This window comes from Coregonus clupeaformis, chromosome 10 (genome assembly GCF_020615455.1).
Source record: "Coregonus clupeaformis isolate EN_2021a chromosome 10, ASM2061545v1, whole genome shotgun sequence".
In the NCBI taxonomy this organism is placed as follows: domain Eukaryota; kingdom Metazoa; phylum Chordata; class Actinopteri; order Salmoniformes; family Salmonidae; genus Coregonus; species Coregonus clupeaformis.
Genome location: NC_059201.1, coordinates 16,634,995 through 16,651,840, shown reverse-complemented (window position 1 = coordinate 16,651,840; position 16,846 = coordinate 16,634,995). Strand labels below are relative to the sequence as shown.

General features: G+C 43.7%; 1 protein-coding gene across 1 annotated transcript in view; it reads right to left on the bottom strand.

The window, feature by feature from the left end:
- LOC121575227 (guanine nucleotide-binding protein G(i) subunit alpha-2-like) overlaps positions 1-16,846 on the bottom strand; it is a 113,868-nt gene that overhangs the window by 19,597 nt on the left and 77,425 nt on the right. Inside the window, exons 2-4 of the mRNA XM_045222864.1 lie at positions 13,919-13,961; positions 11,720-11,861; positions 3,994-4,154 (exon numbers count right to left, since the gene is read on the bottom strand). Of these exons, the coding sequence (XP_045078799.1) occupies positions 3,994-4,154; positions 11,720-11,861; positions 13,919-13,961 (346 nt within the window). The remainder of the gene's footprint in view (positions 1-3,993; positions 4,155-11,719; positions 11,862-13,918; positions 13,962-16,846) is intronic.

Genomic DNA, 16,846 nt, shown 5'->3' with positions numbered 1-16,846 from the left:
GAAACTTTTGTTATTGACCAAATACTTATTTTCCACCATAATTTGCAAATAAATTCATTAAAAATCCTACAATGTGATTTTCTGGGGGAAAAAATCTCATTTTGTCTGTCATAGTTGACGTGTACCTATGATGAAAATTACAGGCCTCTCTCATCTTTTTAAGTGGGAGAACTTGCACAATTGGTGGCTGACTAAATACTTTTTTCCCCCACTGTATATACACACACACATAGTACCAGTCAAAAGTTTGGACACACCTACTCATTCAAGTGTTATCCTTTATTTTTTACTATTTTCTACATTGTAGAATAATAGTGAAGACATCAAAACTATGAAATAACACATGGAATATATTTTATATTTGAGATTCTTCAAATAGCCACCCTTTGCCTTGACAGCTTTGCACACTCTTGGCATTATCTCAACCAGCTTCACCTGGAATGCTTTTCCAACAGTCTTGAAGGAGTCCCCACATATGCTGATCACTTGTTGGCTGCTTTTCCTTCACTCTGCAGTCCAACTCATCCCAAACCATCTCAATTGGGTTGAGGTCGGGGGATTGTGGAGGCCAGGTCATCTGATGCAGCACTCCATCACTATCCTTCTTGGTCAAATAGCCCTTACACAGCCTGGAGGTGTGTTGGGTCATTGTCCTGTTGAAAAACAAATGATAGTCCCAGTAAGGCCAAACCAGATGGGATGGCGTATTGCTGCAGAATGCTGTGGTAGCAATAATGGTTAACTGTGCCTTGAATTCTAAATAAAATCACAGACAGTGTCACCAGCAAAGCACCGCCACTCCATAACACCTCCTCCTCTATGCGTCACGGTGGGAACCACACATGCGGAGATCATCCATTTACCCACACCGCGTCTCACAAAGCCACGGCGGTTGGAACCACAAATCTCCAATTTGGACTCCAGACCAAAGGACACATTTCCACCGGTCTAATGTCCATTGCTCGTGTTTCTTGGCACAAGCAAGTCTCTTCTTCTTATTGGTGTCCTTTAGTAGTGGTTTCTTTGCAGCAATTCGACCATGAAGGCCTGATTCACGCAGTCTCCTCTGAACAGTTGATGTTGAGATGTATCGGTTACTTGAACTCTGTGAAGCATTTATTTGGGCTGCAATCTGAGGTGCATTTAACTAATGAATTTATCCTCTGCAGCAGATGTAACTCTGGGTCTTCCTTTCCTGTGGCGGTCCTCATGAGAGCCAGTTTCATCAAAGGGCTTGATGGTTTTTGCGACTGCACTTGAAGAAACCTTCAACTTTTTTGAAATTTTCCGGATTTACTTACCTTCATGTCTTAAAGTAATGATGGACTGTCGTTTCTCTTTGCTTATTTGAGCTGTTCTTGCCATAGTATGGACTTGGTCTTTTACCAAATAGGGCTATACCACCCCTACCTTGTCACAACACAACTGATTGGCTCAAACGCATTAAGGAGGAAAGGAATTCCACAAATTAACTTTTAACAAGGCACACCTGTTAATTGAAATGCATTCCAGGTGACTACCTCATGAATCTGGTTGAGAGAATGCCAATAGTGTGCAAAGCTGTCAAAGGCAAAGTGTGGCTACTTTGAACAATCTCAAACGTAAAATATATTTTGATTTGTTTAACACTTTTTTGGTTACTACATGATTCATATGTTATTTCATAGTTTTGATGTCTTCACTATTATTCTAAAATGTAGAAAATAGTAAAAATAATGAAAAACCCTTTAATGAGTAGGTGTGTCCAAACCTTTGACTGGTACTGTATATATAAATGACATATTGTATGTTTTTTTAAGGGAATAAATCACACACAAAGGGTCCATTTCCCGGACACAGATGAAGTGTAAAAGAACGATAAACTGATTTGCTTTCATTGAGGACTGGCTTGAATTGTGAGGATGACCACACAATTTACTGTCATCATGAGCCAAACCTATTGGCTTTCTACCCAAAGTTGCAAAGAAAATGTTGCGATCTATTCAATAAACACAAGATAAAAGAGTGTGGCGGTATAGCAAGAACAGCGGCATCTAGTGGTCAAAACCTGGTATTTTCACACTACTTCATGGTAAATAACGACTTCATTGATCTAATTTCTCTGAACAGGGGAAAAAAAACATTACCAGATTCACAGGGAATACATGACATAGTATGGAGAAGCAATACTCCAAGCCGCAGCTTCACACTACTTAGAGAACTGATACTGTATACTGGTTGTTGGGGTGGGATTGGCATGGGGTGTGGGAGGTCTGTTGGATGGCTTTTATATATTTTTTGCGTTTCCTCATGTCTTACTCATTGGTATGAAGAAGTTTGGTCCAAATCCGATGTCAGGTACTATATTTTTGGATTTGATCTGAATCCTATAAATGGAAAATTTGGGTGCAATCAATTAGCTTAATTTCCCGGAGATAAAATTACATTTAAACAAAATAATGTTTCGGGAACGCCAATCTTACCTTTTTTTCGAACTACATAAACAATTTCAGAACAATCTGATATGACGGGTGTCATGGCTTGCTGCAATGACATGGAATGACTCCTCAGTTAAAGGCCTCAGAGTTAATGAGTGGCTCTGTGGAGAGGCTCTAGTGAGAGCATATAGTCGGCGGTATTGTAGGCAGGCTATGCTTTGGTCACACATTAGAAGCATGACTAAACCTATATGGGAAGTGACATGAGACGTGTTGTTGTTCCACATAGAGGAATAAGTAGAATGGGAGGAACTATAAAGGACTAACCTGGGACAATAGCATAGCCTTACACTGTGGCACCTATTAACTGATCACTGTGAGAACAAGAGCATAGAACCTTGAAACAACAGACAACTTCTAAAGCATTGCCTTGCAAATCAGGGCACAGAGGTAAATCGCACTGCTGGTTTCAGGGACTGATTCAGACTTGGAACACCAGGTGAGTGGTCTCTCTGGCCAATAAATTACATTAATTAAGAGTCTGGTACATTAGAAAAGAAAAGCAGCAGTACTACAGACCTGGAGACAGTATTTTAATAGCCCTTGTCTAAAGGCTACAACCAGGCATAACATGGCCTTTAACATGGCCAGGCAAACTGCCAGCAATCCCTGGAAACCCCAGTGACTTCCTCATTCAAGCTACATTTTCCTGATGGCTGCCTCATGACCAGCAGAGAGGGAGGGAAAGCGGGAGAGGTGAAGTGACTGCATATGTAAGCAGTCACTGTGAAACCACACTGTCCTCCAACCTGACTTCAGAGCTCTTGCTGCTATTCAGGGGCGTTCCCACACACAGCGTGACAGGACATGACAGTACAGTACAGGACAGCTATACTAGCATGGGTGGCTGACAACAACATAGAAAACATATTGAGGGCATGGTACTGTGCAGGGGACTATACAAGTGATTCAAAATATTATCACATTACAGTTAAGGTACATGCTGTTCTCTGTAAACTACTCTCTAAACAAGCATGAGTCATCAGTTTGTAAACAACATGTTGGTTCTTTCTTTACTTACATCATCAAAGTGGATTGATCCAATCTATTATCTCAGGAACTGGTGCTCTCTTCAGAAATTGATTCGAGGGAAATTAGGCATGGGAAAATTCCTGGAAGTTCAGAGCCGTGCTAACCCCTATTTGAAAAGCAATTGGTTTCTCAATGAAGCGATAACACTTCCTTGATCTTTTAATCCCCTTAAGATATCGATGGGAGACCGAGGGAGGGATGGAAGGGGGGAGTTGAGGGGTCACTGTGCTGTGAAGCCATCAGTATCAGAACCCGCAGATCTGCTGCTGCTGCTTCCACAAAACTCTTTGCCCCCAGATTTCAGAAGGTGAATCCAGTAAAAGCACAGCCCAGGCTATTTAAACACGCCTCAAAAAGGTGTGTGATCAAGGATAGATAGAGACCCAGCAGTGACAGGGAGATGAGGAGGCCAATGACAAAGTAGACTATGAGCCTGGCACAGGTACGTAGCCAAGTGGGCAGAGTGGTGGTGGTCGTTACTCACTAGGCAGCTGAGTCGTTGAGCTGGTACTCGCGGGCGCGCGTGAAGCAGCCCTGCACCCCTAGGTCGGCCCACAGCCGGTGCATGGCATTGGACAGGTCGTCTGGCAGGATGCCCTGCTCCTCAGCGGCCCCCGACAGGGCAAACAGCTGGCGGGCATCATCCTGGAGAGGGGAGACACAGACAGACAGACACAGGGTTAGAAATGAGTCAGACCAAGTGGAACAGACAAGATGCCTCTCTGACACCTTAACTAATCAATGTTAATAAACGTGGAAGTGGTAAAGCAGACTGTTAACAGAAGATTAACTTAAGATGCTTTGGGAAACCGGGCCCAGGTCTCAAGGTTAATAAGACTGAAGGAGACAATCAGACAGTCTGAACTACAAACTGAAGAACCATTAAACACAGTAATCATCCAATTTCACTGGAGAGACTGTCCTCACTCTGACACAGCGCCCACACACACGTTCTAGCCAGCCATACAGGGACTAATCATTCAGAGTAGCCACAGGGGAGCATCCCAGGGCACAGCACCCCTCTAGAAGGGTCCATGAGAACAGGATGACTCAGAGGTAATTATACCTGTAGACACAGCCAGGTCTCAGCCCTGATTTACACACAGAATGTGGTGGAGGGCTTTCCCCTAGCATGGGCCCACACTGACGCACGCACACACAAACACATGTAAAAACGTACACACACACAGAGCATGAAAAGGACTGATTACACAGCTCCCACATCAGCTTAGCACACTGCCCACACACCCCTCTTGACCCTCCCTCCGTGCCTTGAAGCGTTCCAGGGAAAAGCTGTTTGACTGGGAAGAGGTGTGTGCGCCTAAGCTCCATACAACTGGTTAACCTGTCTGCCCAGTCTAGTCCAACCCAGTCCAGCCCCCTCCCAGCCCATGGACTGGTTAATAAGTGAAGGGAGTGATAAGAAGAAGAATCTAAACAACTCCTAACACCAGGTGATTTCAAGGCCTCTCTAAAGTGGGTCAAAGGAAATGGAGTGTGACCTTGAGTGAGTGTTGTAATTAAAGTCTGTGATAAACAGACTCGTTTTATGGGGACTGAAGGAGGATGTACTGTAGTGTGTCAAGACTATGACACTTGAGTCCACTTCCTCCCGTCGAGGGCCCTTAAGGAGTGCACAATTAGAGAGAAAATAATGGAGTGTGTATATGGTTGCAAAATTACAGTAACTGTCCTTAAATTCCCCAGTTTTCCAGAAATCCACGTTGGAGGATTCCGTTTTTTCTGCTTACTCCCTCCGGATTACGTGATTCCTCCAACACAGATTTTCGGAAAACCTGGGAATTTTGGGAAAGTTACCGGAATTTCGCAACCCTAAGTGTGTAAAATAAAAACTAAGGCAGATCTGTGTTGTTACATTAAGTCAACGGCTTTTAAAAGGCAATCTAAAAAGAACATGTAGTAAACCAAAACTATCAGGCCGAGAGAGTAAGACACCATTACATTTTAAATAGCACTCCATCTTACAGATTCCCCCGAGGAGCTGCTTTGTAGAGGAAGTTAGCATGGCAGAGTTAGCCGCTGCAGCAGTGAATACAGCTGATAGATAATGTATATTGCAGTGGCGGACTAGCGAGAGAGCCCTGTCCCCTCCAGCACTACACAATCACAGGGAGCGGGATTAGATGAGCAAGCTGTAGTGTGAGTGTGTGTGCACAGATGGGTCTGAGACAGGAATAATCTTACAGCCCATTCCTACTCCATTCCAGTGTGGGTGCTGCACATTGGTAGTGAATGAGATGCATTACCCCATACAATGTAAAACGCTTTATCAACCACTATCTTCAAAGACAGAGCAACTATTCACCTAAATGAAATAAAAAAAGGTACGGCAACAGAGCCTAACATTTACTATGATAAATCCAAATCTACTGCTTCACAAAGCAATCTTAAGCGACATCCCTCAGTCCAGATATTGGAACAGTTCTAGGTACATGAGTGCGCATTTCCTCTGCAAGCTTCCATGACTCCAGAGCCATACATCTAAATACATGGCTCTGCTTGTAGCTAGTAGAACAGCATAATCCACAAAGCTCATTGTAGAAGGATGTAGCCCGTCTTCCTGTTTACAACATCATTCTGAATTCATTATGTTGATCAGGATCGGTAATATGGCGAGAGAGGTGTGTGTGTGTGTGTGTGTGTTATGTAAACGAGGGCCTGAGGGGACAGTCTTCCATCAGTGGATGTGACAGTGTACTGGCTCTGCTCGCTCTCCCACTCGTTACCTTTTACTGTCACTAATGACAGATTTAGGACTCAAACATTGGCAAATCATTATATAAAAGTACATAAACAAGATTACTTTACCGTACCACCTAACTCTCCCTCATTCACTCTCACTCCAGCACGTTCTGCAGAGACTTATGTGGGGTCTTGTGAAACATATTTCTCTGTTGATTGCATCCCCTCAGGCTGTGTGAAAAATCTGTCTATTTGACTTAAATCTGTGAAACGGGCTATTTGAGGCTCTCTGGGCATCTGTGGTTATGGGGGTGGAGGAGAGAAATGTATTTAAGATTGTAAATTAATTCAAGACACACTGCCAGACCTGCAGAGATTTGTAGCAGTAATATGTCTTGCAGAGCTAGCTACCTCCAATTGGGGAACACCCTGCTCTCTCCATACCTCGTCTCCACTAGCAAGTAGTACTGGCAAGTAGTACACAATAAGGTCTTTATCTCAACACTTGATTAAATCAAATCCTGGACATTTTAAAGAGAGTGGACAAATTGCTCAGCTATTAATACTTGATAGTTTGGTAATAAAAAGGACAGGCAAATCTTTCATAAGATTCCTATCTGCATAGAGAGGATCTGTAAATCATATTTGGGAGAAACATGGGGGGCATGACTAAATTGTCTCTTACTAAGAACACATGGATTGTTTTGTATTGCTGTGTCATCTCTCTCAGTAGTGCCCACTGGCCAGACAGGCAGCTCAGCTCTGCAGTGGTCCCTCTAATCTAATGACACACACATGGGCAGCAGGACTGAGTACACATGGCACATCACTTTATGGCACTCACTCCACCTCATACAAAGGTCTGGGAGGCTATACTACTCGAAACTCTAAACTGTCTGGGTGCTATTGGCACTTAGCACTCCAGGAAGAAGTGATATTTGAGCCAGATAATTTCCCCGGTCTCACTTCAGACAGACTAGAGCTGGACTAGAGAGTAGTACAGGTGCATCAATGCTGCGACCGAGAGACTGATAAACAGCTTCTATCTCCAGGGCATCAGACAGCTAAACAGTCAACACTAGCCGGCCTCCGCCCAGTACCCTGTCCCTGAACCTTAGTCACTGTTACTAGCCGGCTACCCTGCACCTTAGAGACTGCTTTGCCCTACATACATAGTCATTGAACATTGGTCACATTATAATGTTTACATACTGTTTTACGCACTTTACATGTATATATTGCATTCTAGTCATGGCTCATCCTATATAACCACTGCTATACACACACCTTTTCTATTCATATACTGTCCATACACACAATTACATACATACATACAGCGTATTCGGACCCCTTGACTTTATCCACATTTTGTTATGTTAAAGCCTTATTCTAAAATGGATTAAATAGTATTTTTTCCTCATCAATCTACACACAACACCCCATAATGACAAAGCAAAAACAGGTTTAGAAATGTTTAAAATGTTAAAAATAAACAAATGAAATACCACATTTACATAAGTATTCAGACCCTTTACTCAGTACTTTGTTGAAGCACCTTTGGCAGCGATTACAGCCTAGAGAGTCTTCTTGGGTATGACGCTACAAGCTTGGCACACCTGTATTTGGGGAGTTTCTCCCATTCTTCTCTGCAGATCCTCTCAAGCTCTATCAGGTTGGATGGGGAGTGTTGCTGCACAGCTATTTTCAGGTCTCTCGAGAGATGTTCGATCAGGTTCAAGTCTGGGCTCTGGCTGGGCCACTCAAGGACATGCAGAGACTTGTCCCGAAGGCACTCCTGCGTTGTCTTGGCTGTGTGCTTAGGGTTGTTGTCCTGTTGGAAGGTGAACCTTCGCACCAGTCTGAGGTCCTGAGCGCTCTGGAGCAGGTTTTCATCAAGGATCTCTCTGTACTTTGCTCCATTCATTATTCCCCTCGATCCTGACTAGTCTCCAAGTCCCTGCCGCTGAAAAACATCCCCACAGCATGATGCTGCCACCACCATGCTTCACCGTAGGGATGGTGCCAGGTTTCCTCCAGAAGAGACGCTTGGCATTCAGGCCAAAGAGTTCAATCTTGGTTTCATCAGACCAGAGAATCTTGTTTCTCATTGTCTGAGAATCCTTTAGGTGCCTTTTGGCAAACTCCAAGCGGCTGTCATGTGCCTTTTACTGAAGAGTGGCTTCCGTCTGGCCAGTCTACCATAAAGGCCTGATTGGCGGAGTGCTGCAGAGATAGTTGTCCTTCTGGAAGGTTCTCCCATCTCCACAGAGGAACTCTAGAGCTCTGCTAGAGTGATCATCGGGTTCTTGGTCACCTCCCTGACCAAGGCCCTTCTCCCCAGATTGCTCAGTTTGGCCAGGAGGCCAGCTCTAGGAAGATTCTTGGTGGTTCAAAACTTCTTCCATTTAAGAATGATGGAGGCCACTGTGTTCTTGGGGACCTTCAATGCTGCAGAAATGTTTTGGTACCCTTCCCCAGATCTGTACCTCGACAGAATCCTGTCTCGGAGCTCTACGGAAAATTCCTTCGACCTGATGGCTTTGGTTTTTGCTCGGACATGCACTGTCAACTGTGGGACCTTATATAGACAGGTGTGTGTGCCTTTCCAAATCATGTCCAATCAATTGAATTTACCACAGGTGGACTCTAATCAAGTTGTAGAAACATCAAGGATGATCAATGGAAACAAGATGCACCTGAACTCAATTTCAAGTCTCATAGTAAAGGGTCTGAATACTTATGTAAATAAGGTATTCGTTTGACTTTTAAAACATTTGCAAAAATGTCATAAAAACCGGTTTTCGCTTTGTCATTATGGGATATTGTGTGTAGATTGATTAAGATTGTTATTTAATCCATTTAAGAATAAGGCTGTAACGTAACAAAATGTGGAAAAGGGGAAGGGGTCTGAATACTTTCCGAATGCACTGTATATGTACGCACTGTGTGTGTGTGTGGATGATCTCCACATGTGTGGTTCCCACCGTGAAGCATGGAGGAGGTGGCGCAATGGTGCTTTGCTGGTGACACTGTCTGTGATGTATTTAGAACTCAAGGCACATTTAACCAGCATGGCTACCACAGCATTCTGCAGCAATACGCCATCCCATCTGGTTTGCGCTTAGTGGGACTATCATTTGTTTTTCAACAAGACAATGACCCAAAACACACCTCTTGGCTGGGTAAAGGCTATTTGACCAAGGAGTGATTGAGTGCTGCATCAGATGACCTGGCCTCCAATCACCCGACCTCAACCCAATTGAGATGGTTTGGGATGAGTTGGACCGCAGCGTGAAGGAAAAGAGGCTAACAAGTGCTCAGCATATGTGGAACTCCTTCAAGATTGTTGGAAAAGCATTCCTCATGAAGATGGTTGAGAGAATGCAAAGAGTGTTTAAAGCTGTCATCAAGGCAAAGGGTGGCTACTTTGAAGAATCTAAAATATATTTTGATTTGTTTAACACTTTTTTGGTTACTACATCATTCCATATGTGTTATTTCATAGTTTTGATGTATTCACTATTATTTCTACAATGTAGAAAATAGTAAAAATAAAGAAAAACCCTTGAATGAGTAGGTGTTCACATTTTTGACTGGTACTGTGTGTGTACCACACACACACCAATTTCAATGATTTTACTGAGTTACAGTTCAAATAAGGGAATCAGTCAAATGAAATAAATTAATAAATGTTCAAGAGAGAGCGGGAGAGAAAGAGAGAGAAAGAAAGAGAAAGATTGTATAAAACATTAGGAACAACTTCCTAATATTGAGTTGCACCCCCTTTTGCCCTCAGAACAGCCTCAATTCGTCAGGGCATGGACTCTACAAGGTCTCAAAAGCGTTCCACAGGGATGCTAGCCCATGTCGACTCCAATGCTTCCCATATCTGTCAAGTTGGCTAGATGTCCTTTGGGTGGTGGACCATTCTTGATACACACAGGAAACTGTTGAGCGTAGAAAACCCAGCAGCGTTGCAGTTCTTGACACACTCAAACCGGTGCGCCTGATACCTACTACCATACCCCGTTCAAAAGGCACCTAAATCTTTTGTCTTGCCCATTCGCCCTCTGAATGGTACACATACACAATCCATGTCTCAATTGTCTCAAGGCTTAAAAATCCTTCTTTAACCTGTCGTCTCCTCTTCATCTACACTGATTGAAGTGAATTTAACAAGTCACATCAATAAGGGATCATAGCTTTCACCTGAATCCACCTGGTCAGTCGGTCATAGAAAGAGCAGGTGTTCCTAATATTTTGTATACTCAGTGTACACACACTCACCGGCCAGTTGTTTGGGTACACCCATTTAGTACCGGCTCGGAGCCCCCTTTGCCTCTAGAACAGCCTGAATTCTCCGGGGCATGGATTCTACAAGGTGTCGGAAACGTTTGTTGCTCAATTGGTATCAAGGGACTTAAAGTGTGCCAGGAAAACATTCCCCGCACCAGTATACCACTGCCACCAGCCTGTACCAGGCAGGATGGGTCCATGAACTCCTGCTGCTTACGCCAAATCCTGACTCTGCCATCAGCATGCTTCGTCGGACAGGGTGATGTTTTTCCATTCCTCAATTTTCCAGTGTTGGTGACCGTGTGCCCAGAGGAGCCACTTCTTTTAATTGATAGGAGTGGAACCCAGTGTGGTCGTCTACTGCAATAGCCCATCCGTGACAAGGATCGACAAGTTGTGCGTTCTGAGATGCTGTTCTGCACACCACTGTTGTGCTGCAACGTTATTTGCCTGTTTGTGGCCCGACTGTTAGCTTGCTCGATTCCTGTCATTCTCCTTTGACCTCTCTCATCAACAAGCTGTTTTTGCCCAGAGGACTGCCACTGACTGGATGGTTTTTGTTTGTCGCACCATTGTCTGTCGTGCGTGAAAAGCCCAGGAGGGTGGCCGTTTCTGAGATATTGAATCCGGAGTGCCTGGCACCGGTGATCATACCACGCTCAAAGTCGCTTAGGTCACTCGTTTTGCCCATTCTAATGTTCAATCGAACAGTAACAGAATGCCTCGATACCGGTCTGCCTGCTTTATATATCCAGCCACAGAAATGCGACTCACTGTCTGTAGGAGCGATGCATTTTCATGAACGGGAGAGCGTACTTAATAAACTGTGCGGTGTGTGTGTTTGTGTGTATATATATTAAATTAATATATTTTTGGATTATGTGCATATTGTTTTGTAAAAAATAATTGCTAGGTATTATTACTGCACTGTTGGAGCTAGAAACACAAGCATTTCACTGCACCTGCGATAACATCTGCAAATATGTGTAGCGACCAACAAACGTTTATTTGATAAGAGGGACAGAGTGGAGAAGTTTGTGTTGGAGAAGAGTGGGAGCGGTTCAAGGTCTGGTTGGCCTTTGGAGCAGCAGTGGAGTGTATGAAGAGAGAACAGTGGCAGCTCTGGTGGATGGGCTCAGACACTGTGTGTGTGTGTGTGTGTGTGTGTGTGTGTGTGTGTGTGTGTGTGTGTGTGTGTGTGTGTGTGTTACCGCTCTGGCTGCGTCTTCGTAGTCGATCTTGAGGTTGGCCATAGCCTTGATGATGGCCATGATGGACTGGATGGTGTTGCTGTAGACCACAGCTCTGTACTGCTTACACTCCTCTTCTGAGTAGCCATCCTCATGGATGATCCTGACAGGAAAAAGAGAGGGAGTTGGGTCACACATGCACAGACACACTTGCACACACAAGCGCAGCTCTTAAATATAGCAACGCAGGTGTCACTAAAATCTTGCTCAATAACACTCAATGTCAGTGTTTACATCTCCATGTTTGTCCATTCATTTTTTAAATAAAACCAAGCCATCAGAAGACACATTTAGTATATAAATAATTGGTTGTACTATACAGATTACGGTACTATGCATGACTGACGTTACTGGTTTGAGGCTTTGGGGGCAGCTCAGGTCTCTGCTGAGAGCCAGGTGCTGGAGAGTACTACAACTAAAACAAATATTGACTACAGTATGGAGGGAGACCGAAAAAGATGTCGACAGTGAAAAGTGGCCAGGCCATGACAGGAGCCCCTAGGCTGTGCATATTTTCTCTGTCTATTCACAACAATGCCCTCTGGGAAAGTGAGGCCCTGCGAACGCCAGATGGCTGCTGATTGGCTGTGAGGCGATCTCAATCGAACCTCATTGTAATGCAAGGGAGACCACTAGGACGAAGGCCAACACAGACTTAAAGAATGAGCCCACGGAAGTGTTTTTTTTTCAACTTCAATTGAAACAGATACACTAAATCTTATCTAAGATCCACGCTGGCTGGGGAGGTTGGATGTGGGCCAGGGAGATTTAGTTGTGTAAAGTCATGTCCAATTTAACAAAAACGTAATTCCCAAAAATATCTCATTAGATTTCATGCAGAGACATTTTCCAAGAACCGGATGATATTGCAAATTAATAAGGGTAATAGTCAAGAAGAACCACGGCAGATTCATATCCTGAAATCTAAGTTCAATTTTGAAATTCCGAGTAAATCTTGATGAAGCCTTTTCCTTGTAAGTGGAGCCCTGAAGTTATTTAAACAGAACACAATTACAATCATTTTCAAGTGAAAATAAGGTACTTTCTAAGGGGCAACGTAGAAAGAGATTTCATCAGGACTGTTTTGACAAAGTGTTTGCACATTACAACATTTGGGGGGGTGTGTATGTGTGAGAGAGAAATGGTTTAATAGCGTCAGTTGAAGTGGTCTGTGTGAGTAGATGAAAGATGTATTGAAAGCACGGCACGTCCAGAAAAATATGGAGGAATAATTAAACCATCGAGTGAAGAGTGTGAGTGTATATATAACGGATCATTGTGTGTGCTTGCATGGATCTGTATGCATGTGTCGGGAGAGTAGGTGTGTGTGCTTCGGTATTCCAGGTAGTAACATCTGTGTATGTGTTCATGAATGTCCGCGCTTGTGTCCGTGAGAGGGATTGAGTGTTTAAGTGTGTGTTCATTTGTGAGATTGAGCAGCGGGGCTATACAGAGACAACAGTGCCTCCAGAGCCGCTCCTGTAAAAACCTGCATGGTCCAAGGACAGGTGAAGGGGGTATTATAATACACCCAGCCAGTTTGGCATGACAACAAACATGACAAAGGAGTGATACAGAACATACAGGTCCAGATCTGCTACCAGGGGCTAATAACCTGTATCCTCTCTATATGTTCTAAATGATCCAGCGTGTCTAATAGGGGGCATCCTGTAAAGCGTTGCCTTAAGCTAACTGCATACTTTACTGTCAGAGTAGCTGCTTGGAATATCAGTTAGCAGGGAGAGTGTTAATGCCTTAATCATGGTGAGAGAAACTCCTCCAGTCCATAGGTATTTATCTGCTGCTATGTGGGGGAAGATACAGCTGCCTGTGTGTGTGTGTGTGTGTGTGTGTGTGTGTGTGTGTGTGTGTGTGTGTGTGACGGCTGTCCATTCCTGGGGAGGCCTCTAACCCATACGAATGTAACAGCTGAGAAAGAAACAGGCTTCAGACTGTAGGTATATAGCATGAGGGCATGGACTCTGGGAGAAAGGATATGTAGAGGATTCCGGGAACCTAGCTTAAGAATGTACTGTCCCTGTCTGCTTGTGTTGATAATGACAGAGTCTGGTTGCGATATTGGGTTAATTGCTCATGCTTGACAGGAACAGCAGCAAAACAACTAAAACAATGAGGAGCCAGGCAGGCAGCTCTACTTACTTCATCTGTTTCACAATAGTGCTCTTCCCCGACTCTCCAGCACCTGCACAGAGAACAAAAAAAGGCAGCGGTTAAAAATATGCTCCCATTAGCGGTGAAATGTAAACAGGCAGCCAGCGAGGCCACCTCACATCTGGACTCCTGAATACCCCACCATCCCGCCTCCTCATCAGGCCTCTCTCCCTCTCTTCTTTTCTCTGAGTGAATCTGCCTGCCAGGCACTCCCTTTCAAGTTACAGCTTAACAGTCATGTCAATCTACAGTAGTGCATACAGTGTATAAACGGTAGTGTCTCTTTGCCTCTGAGTAGTGATGGGGAAGACAATCGATAATTACATATCGCAATATTATTTTTGGACGGCATTCTATCGATATTTGACTCCAAGTCTTGATTTGTAGAAAAATCTATAAATAACTAAATAAATATACATACACTGAATAGAAATATAAATGCAATTTGTAAAGTGTTGGTCCCATGTTTCATGATCTGAAATAAAATATCCCAGAAATTGTCCATATACACAAAAAGCTTATATCTCAAATTTTGTGCACAAATTTGCTAACATCCCTGTTAGTGAGCATTTCTCCTTCGCCAAGATAATCCATCCACCTGACAAGTGTGGCACATCAAGAAGCTGATTAAACAGCATGATCATTACACAGGTGCACCTTGTGCTGCGGCCATTGAAGAGGAATGGGACAACATTCTCTGTAGCTCAGCTGGTAGAGCACAGCGCTTGTAACGCTAAGGTAGTGGGTTCGATCCCCGGGACCACCCATACACAAAAAAAAATGTATGCACGCATGACTGTAAGTCGCTTTGGATAAAAGCGTCTGCTAAATGGCATATTATTATTATTATTAACATTCAACAGCCTGATCAACTTTATGCGAAAGAGATGTGTCGTGCTGCTTGAAGGAAATTGTGGTCACACCAGATACTGACTGGTTTGCTGATCCACACATCTACTTTTTTAAGTTAAGTTATCTGTGACCAACAGATGCATATCTGTATTCCCAATTGTTGCTTGTTGCGTTTATATTTTTGTTCAGTATATTGTTTGTTTTTTGCTAGGTAGCGCTAGCTAGCGCTAGTCAGCTATACCTGTGCCAAAATGCTGGTATTTTTCATCCTATAGCTTGTTCTCCATCTTCTTTTTAAATAGTGAGCCAAAATGTTTTCAGCACTTATTTCCATGCCTGATCAAAACTCATTTATGCTCTATCATCTCTCTGTAGCAGACATAGTGATCATTATGTTTGAACATCAAACCTCAATATTGAAATCACAATACATATAGAATCGTGAGAATCGCAAAACTTCATAAATCGGCACCTAAGTATGATAATATCGTATCGTGAGGCCCCCTCTCCACTCGGTGAGTGCGTCACTTGTTCATAGTGTTTCACTGAGTTTCATAACTCCTGTGCCAACACCACATCCTGTGTCTAAACTTCAGAGGGACCCTGTCCTGTTGTAACCCTCCCTCCCCACAGCCTCTGAGACGAGACACTTTATCATCATTAACCTTTAGTGAAAACGTCTGAGTGCTTTCACAAAAAGGATATTCTTGGTCTTATCGGCACTCATATTTATTTTTGCAGTCCAGCCGGTGGTGAGGCGAGCTCATCTGCCACGGTCTCAGAGCACGGGCGCGAGCACACTACGTGGCCAAAAGTATGTGGACACCTGCTCGTCGAATATCTAATTCCAAAATCGTGGGCATTAATATGGAGTTGGTCCCCCTTTTGCTGCTATCACAGCCTCCACTCTTCTGGGAAGGCTTTCCCCAATGTTGGAACATTGAATGGAAGCAAGTTCCCGCAGCAGACACAAGAGCATCAGTGAGGTCGGGCACTGATGTTGGGCGATTAGGCCTGGCTTGCAGTCGGCGTTCCAATTCATCCCAAAGGTATTCAATGGGGTTAAGGTCAGGGCTCTGTGCAGGCCAGTCAGGTTCTTCCACACTGATCTCGACAAACCATTTCTGTATGGATCTCGCTTTGTGCACAGGGCATTGTCATGCTGAAATAGGAAAGGGCTTTCCCCAAACTATTGCCACAGAGTTGAAAGCACAGAACCGTAAAAAATGTCATTGTATGCTGTAGTGTTAAGATTTCCCTTCACTGCAACCAAACTTTACAGTTGGCATCTATGCATTTGGGCAGGTAGCGTTCTCCTGGCATCCGCCAGACCCAGATTCGTCTGTCGGACTCCCAGATGGTGAAGAGTGATTCATCGCATGGAAACCCATTTCATAAAGCTTCCGACAAACAGTTATTGTACAGACGTTGTGTTAGAGCCGATTTGGGCATATTTTGTATAAAAGACTGAACATACTGAGCTCCATGTACATTTGTGTAAATATATTAAATATTAATGTATATGATGAAATATTAGGTACGTACCTTTATGATTTATTTACCGGATTGAGATATATTCATTTGTTATTAGTGTAACTCAGTTTTTGGCCCCCCCTCTTGCCCATTCATTGTACTGTGTTAATTGTGTTAGTATAAAGGCAGGAAGTTGGGCCTTTGGGGGGAGGAGTCCTTGCTAGATGCGGGAGCGGTATAGTTTTTTGACCATATAGACATACAGAAATACAGACAGACAGGTCATATTATATTATGTATTTGCATTTCAAGTAATCTCTGCTTTAAGTTGATTGGAGAATACCTTTTTGTTAGATAAGAAGAATAAACATTTTTTGTTGCACTATATCCCTGGATCTCATTGAATGTTTGGCCGTTTGGAAACGTTGAGTGTGGACTGTATGCGTCCGAAACAACCCCGCTTCAGGCTAGGGCAGTGGCTATGGTAAAGAGGAAAGGAAGCCACTACACGTTGCTTCCAGAGACAGTTTGGAACTCAGTAGTGAATGTTGCCACCAAGGACAGACGATTTGTACACGCTACACTCTTAAG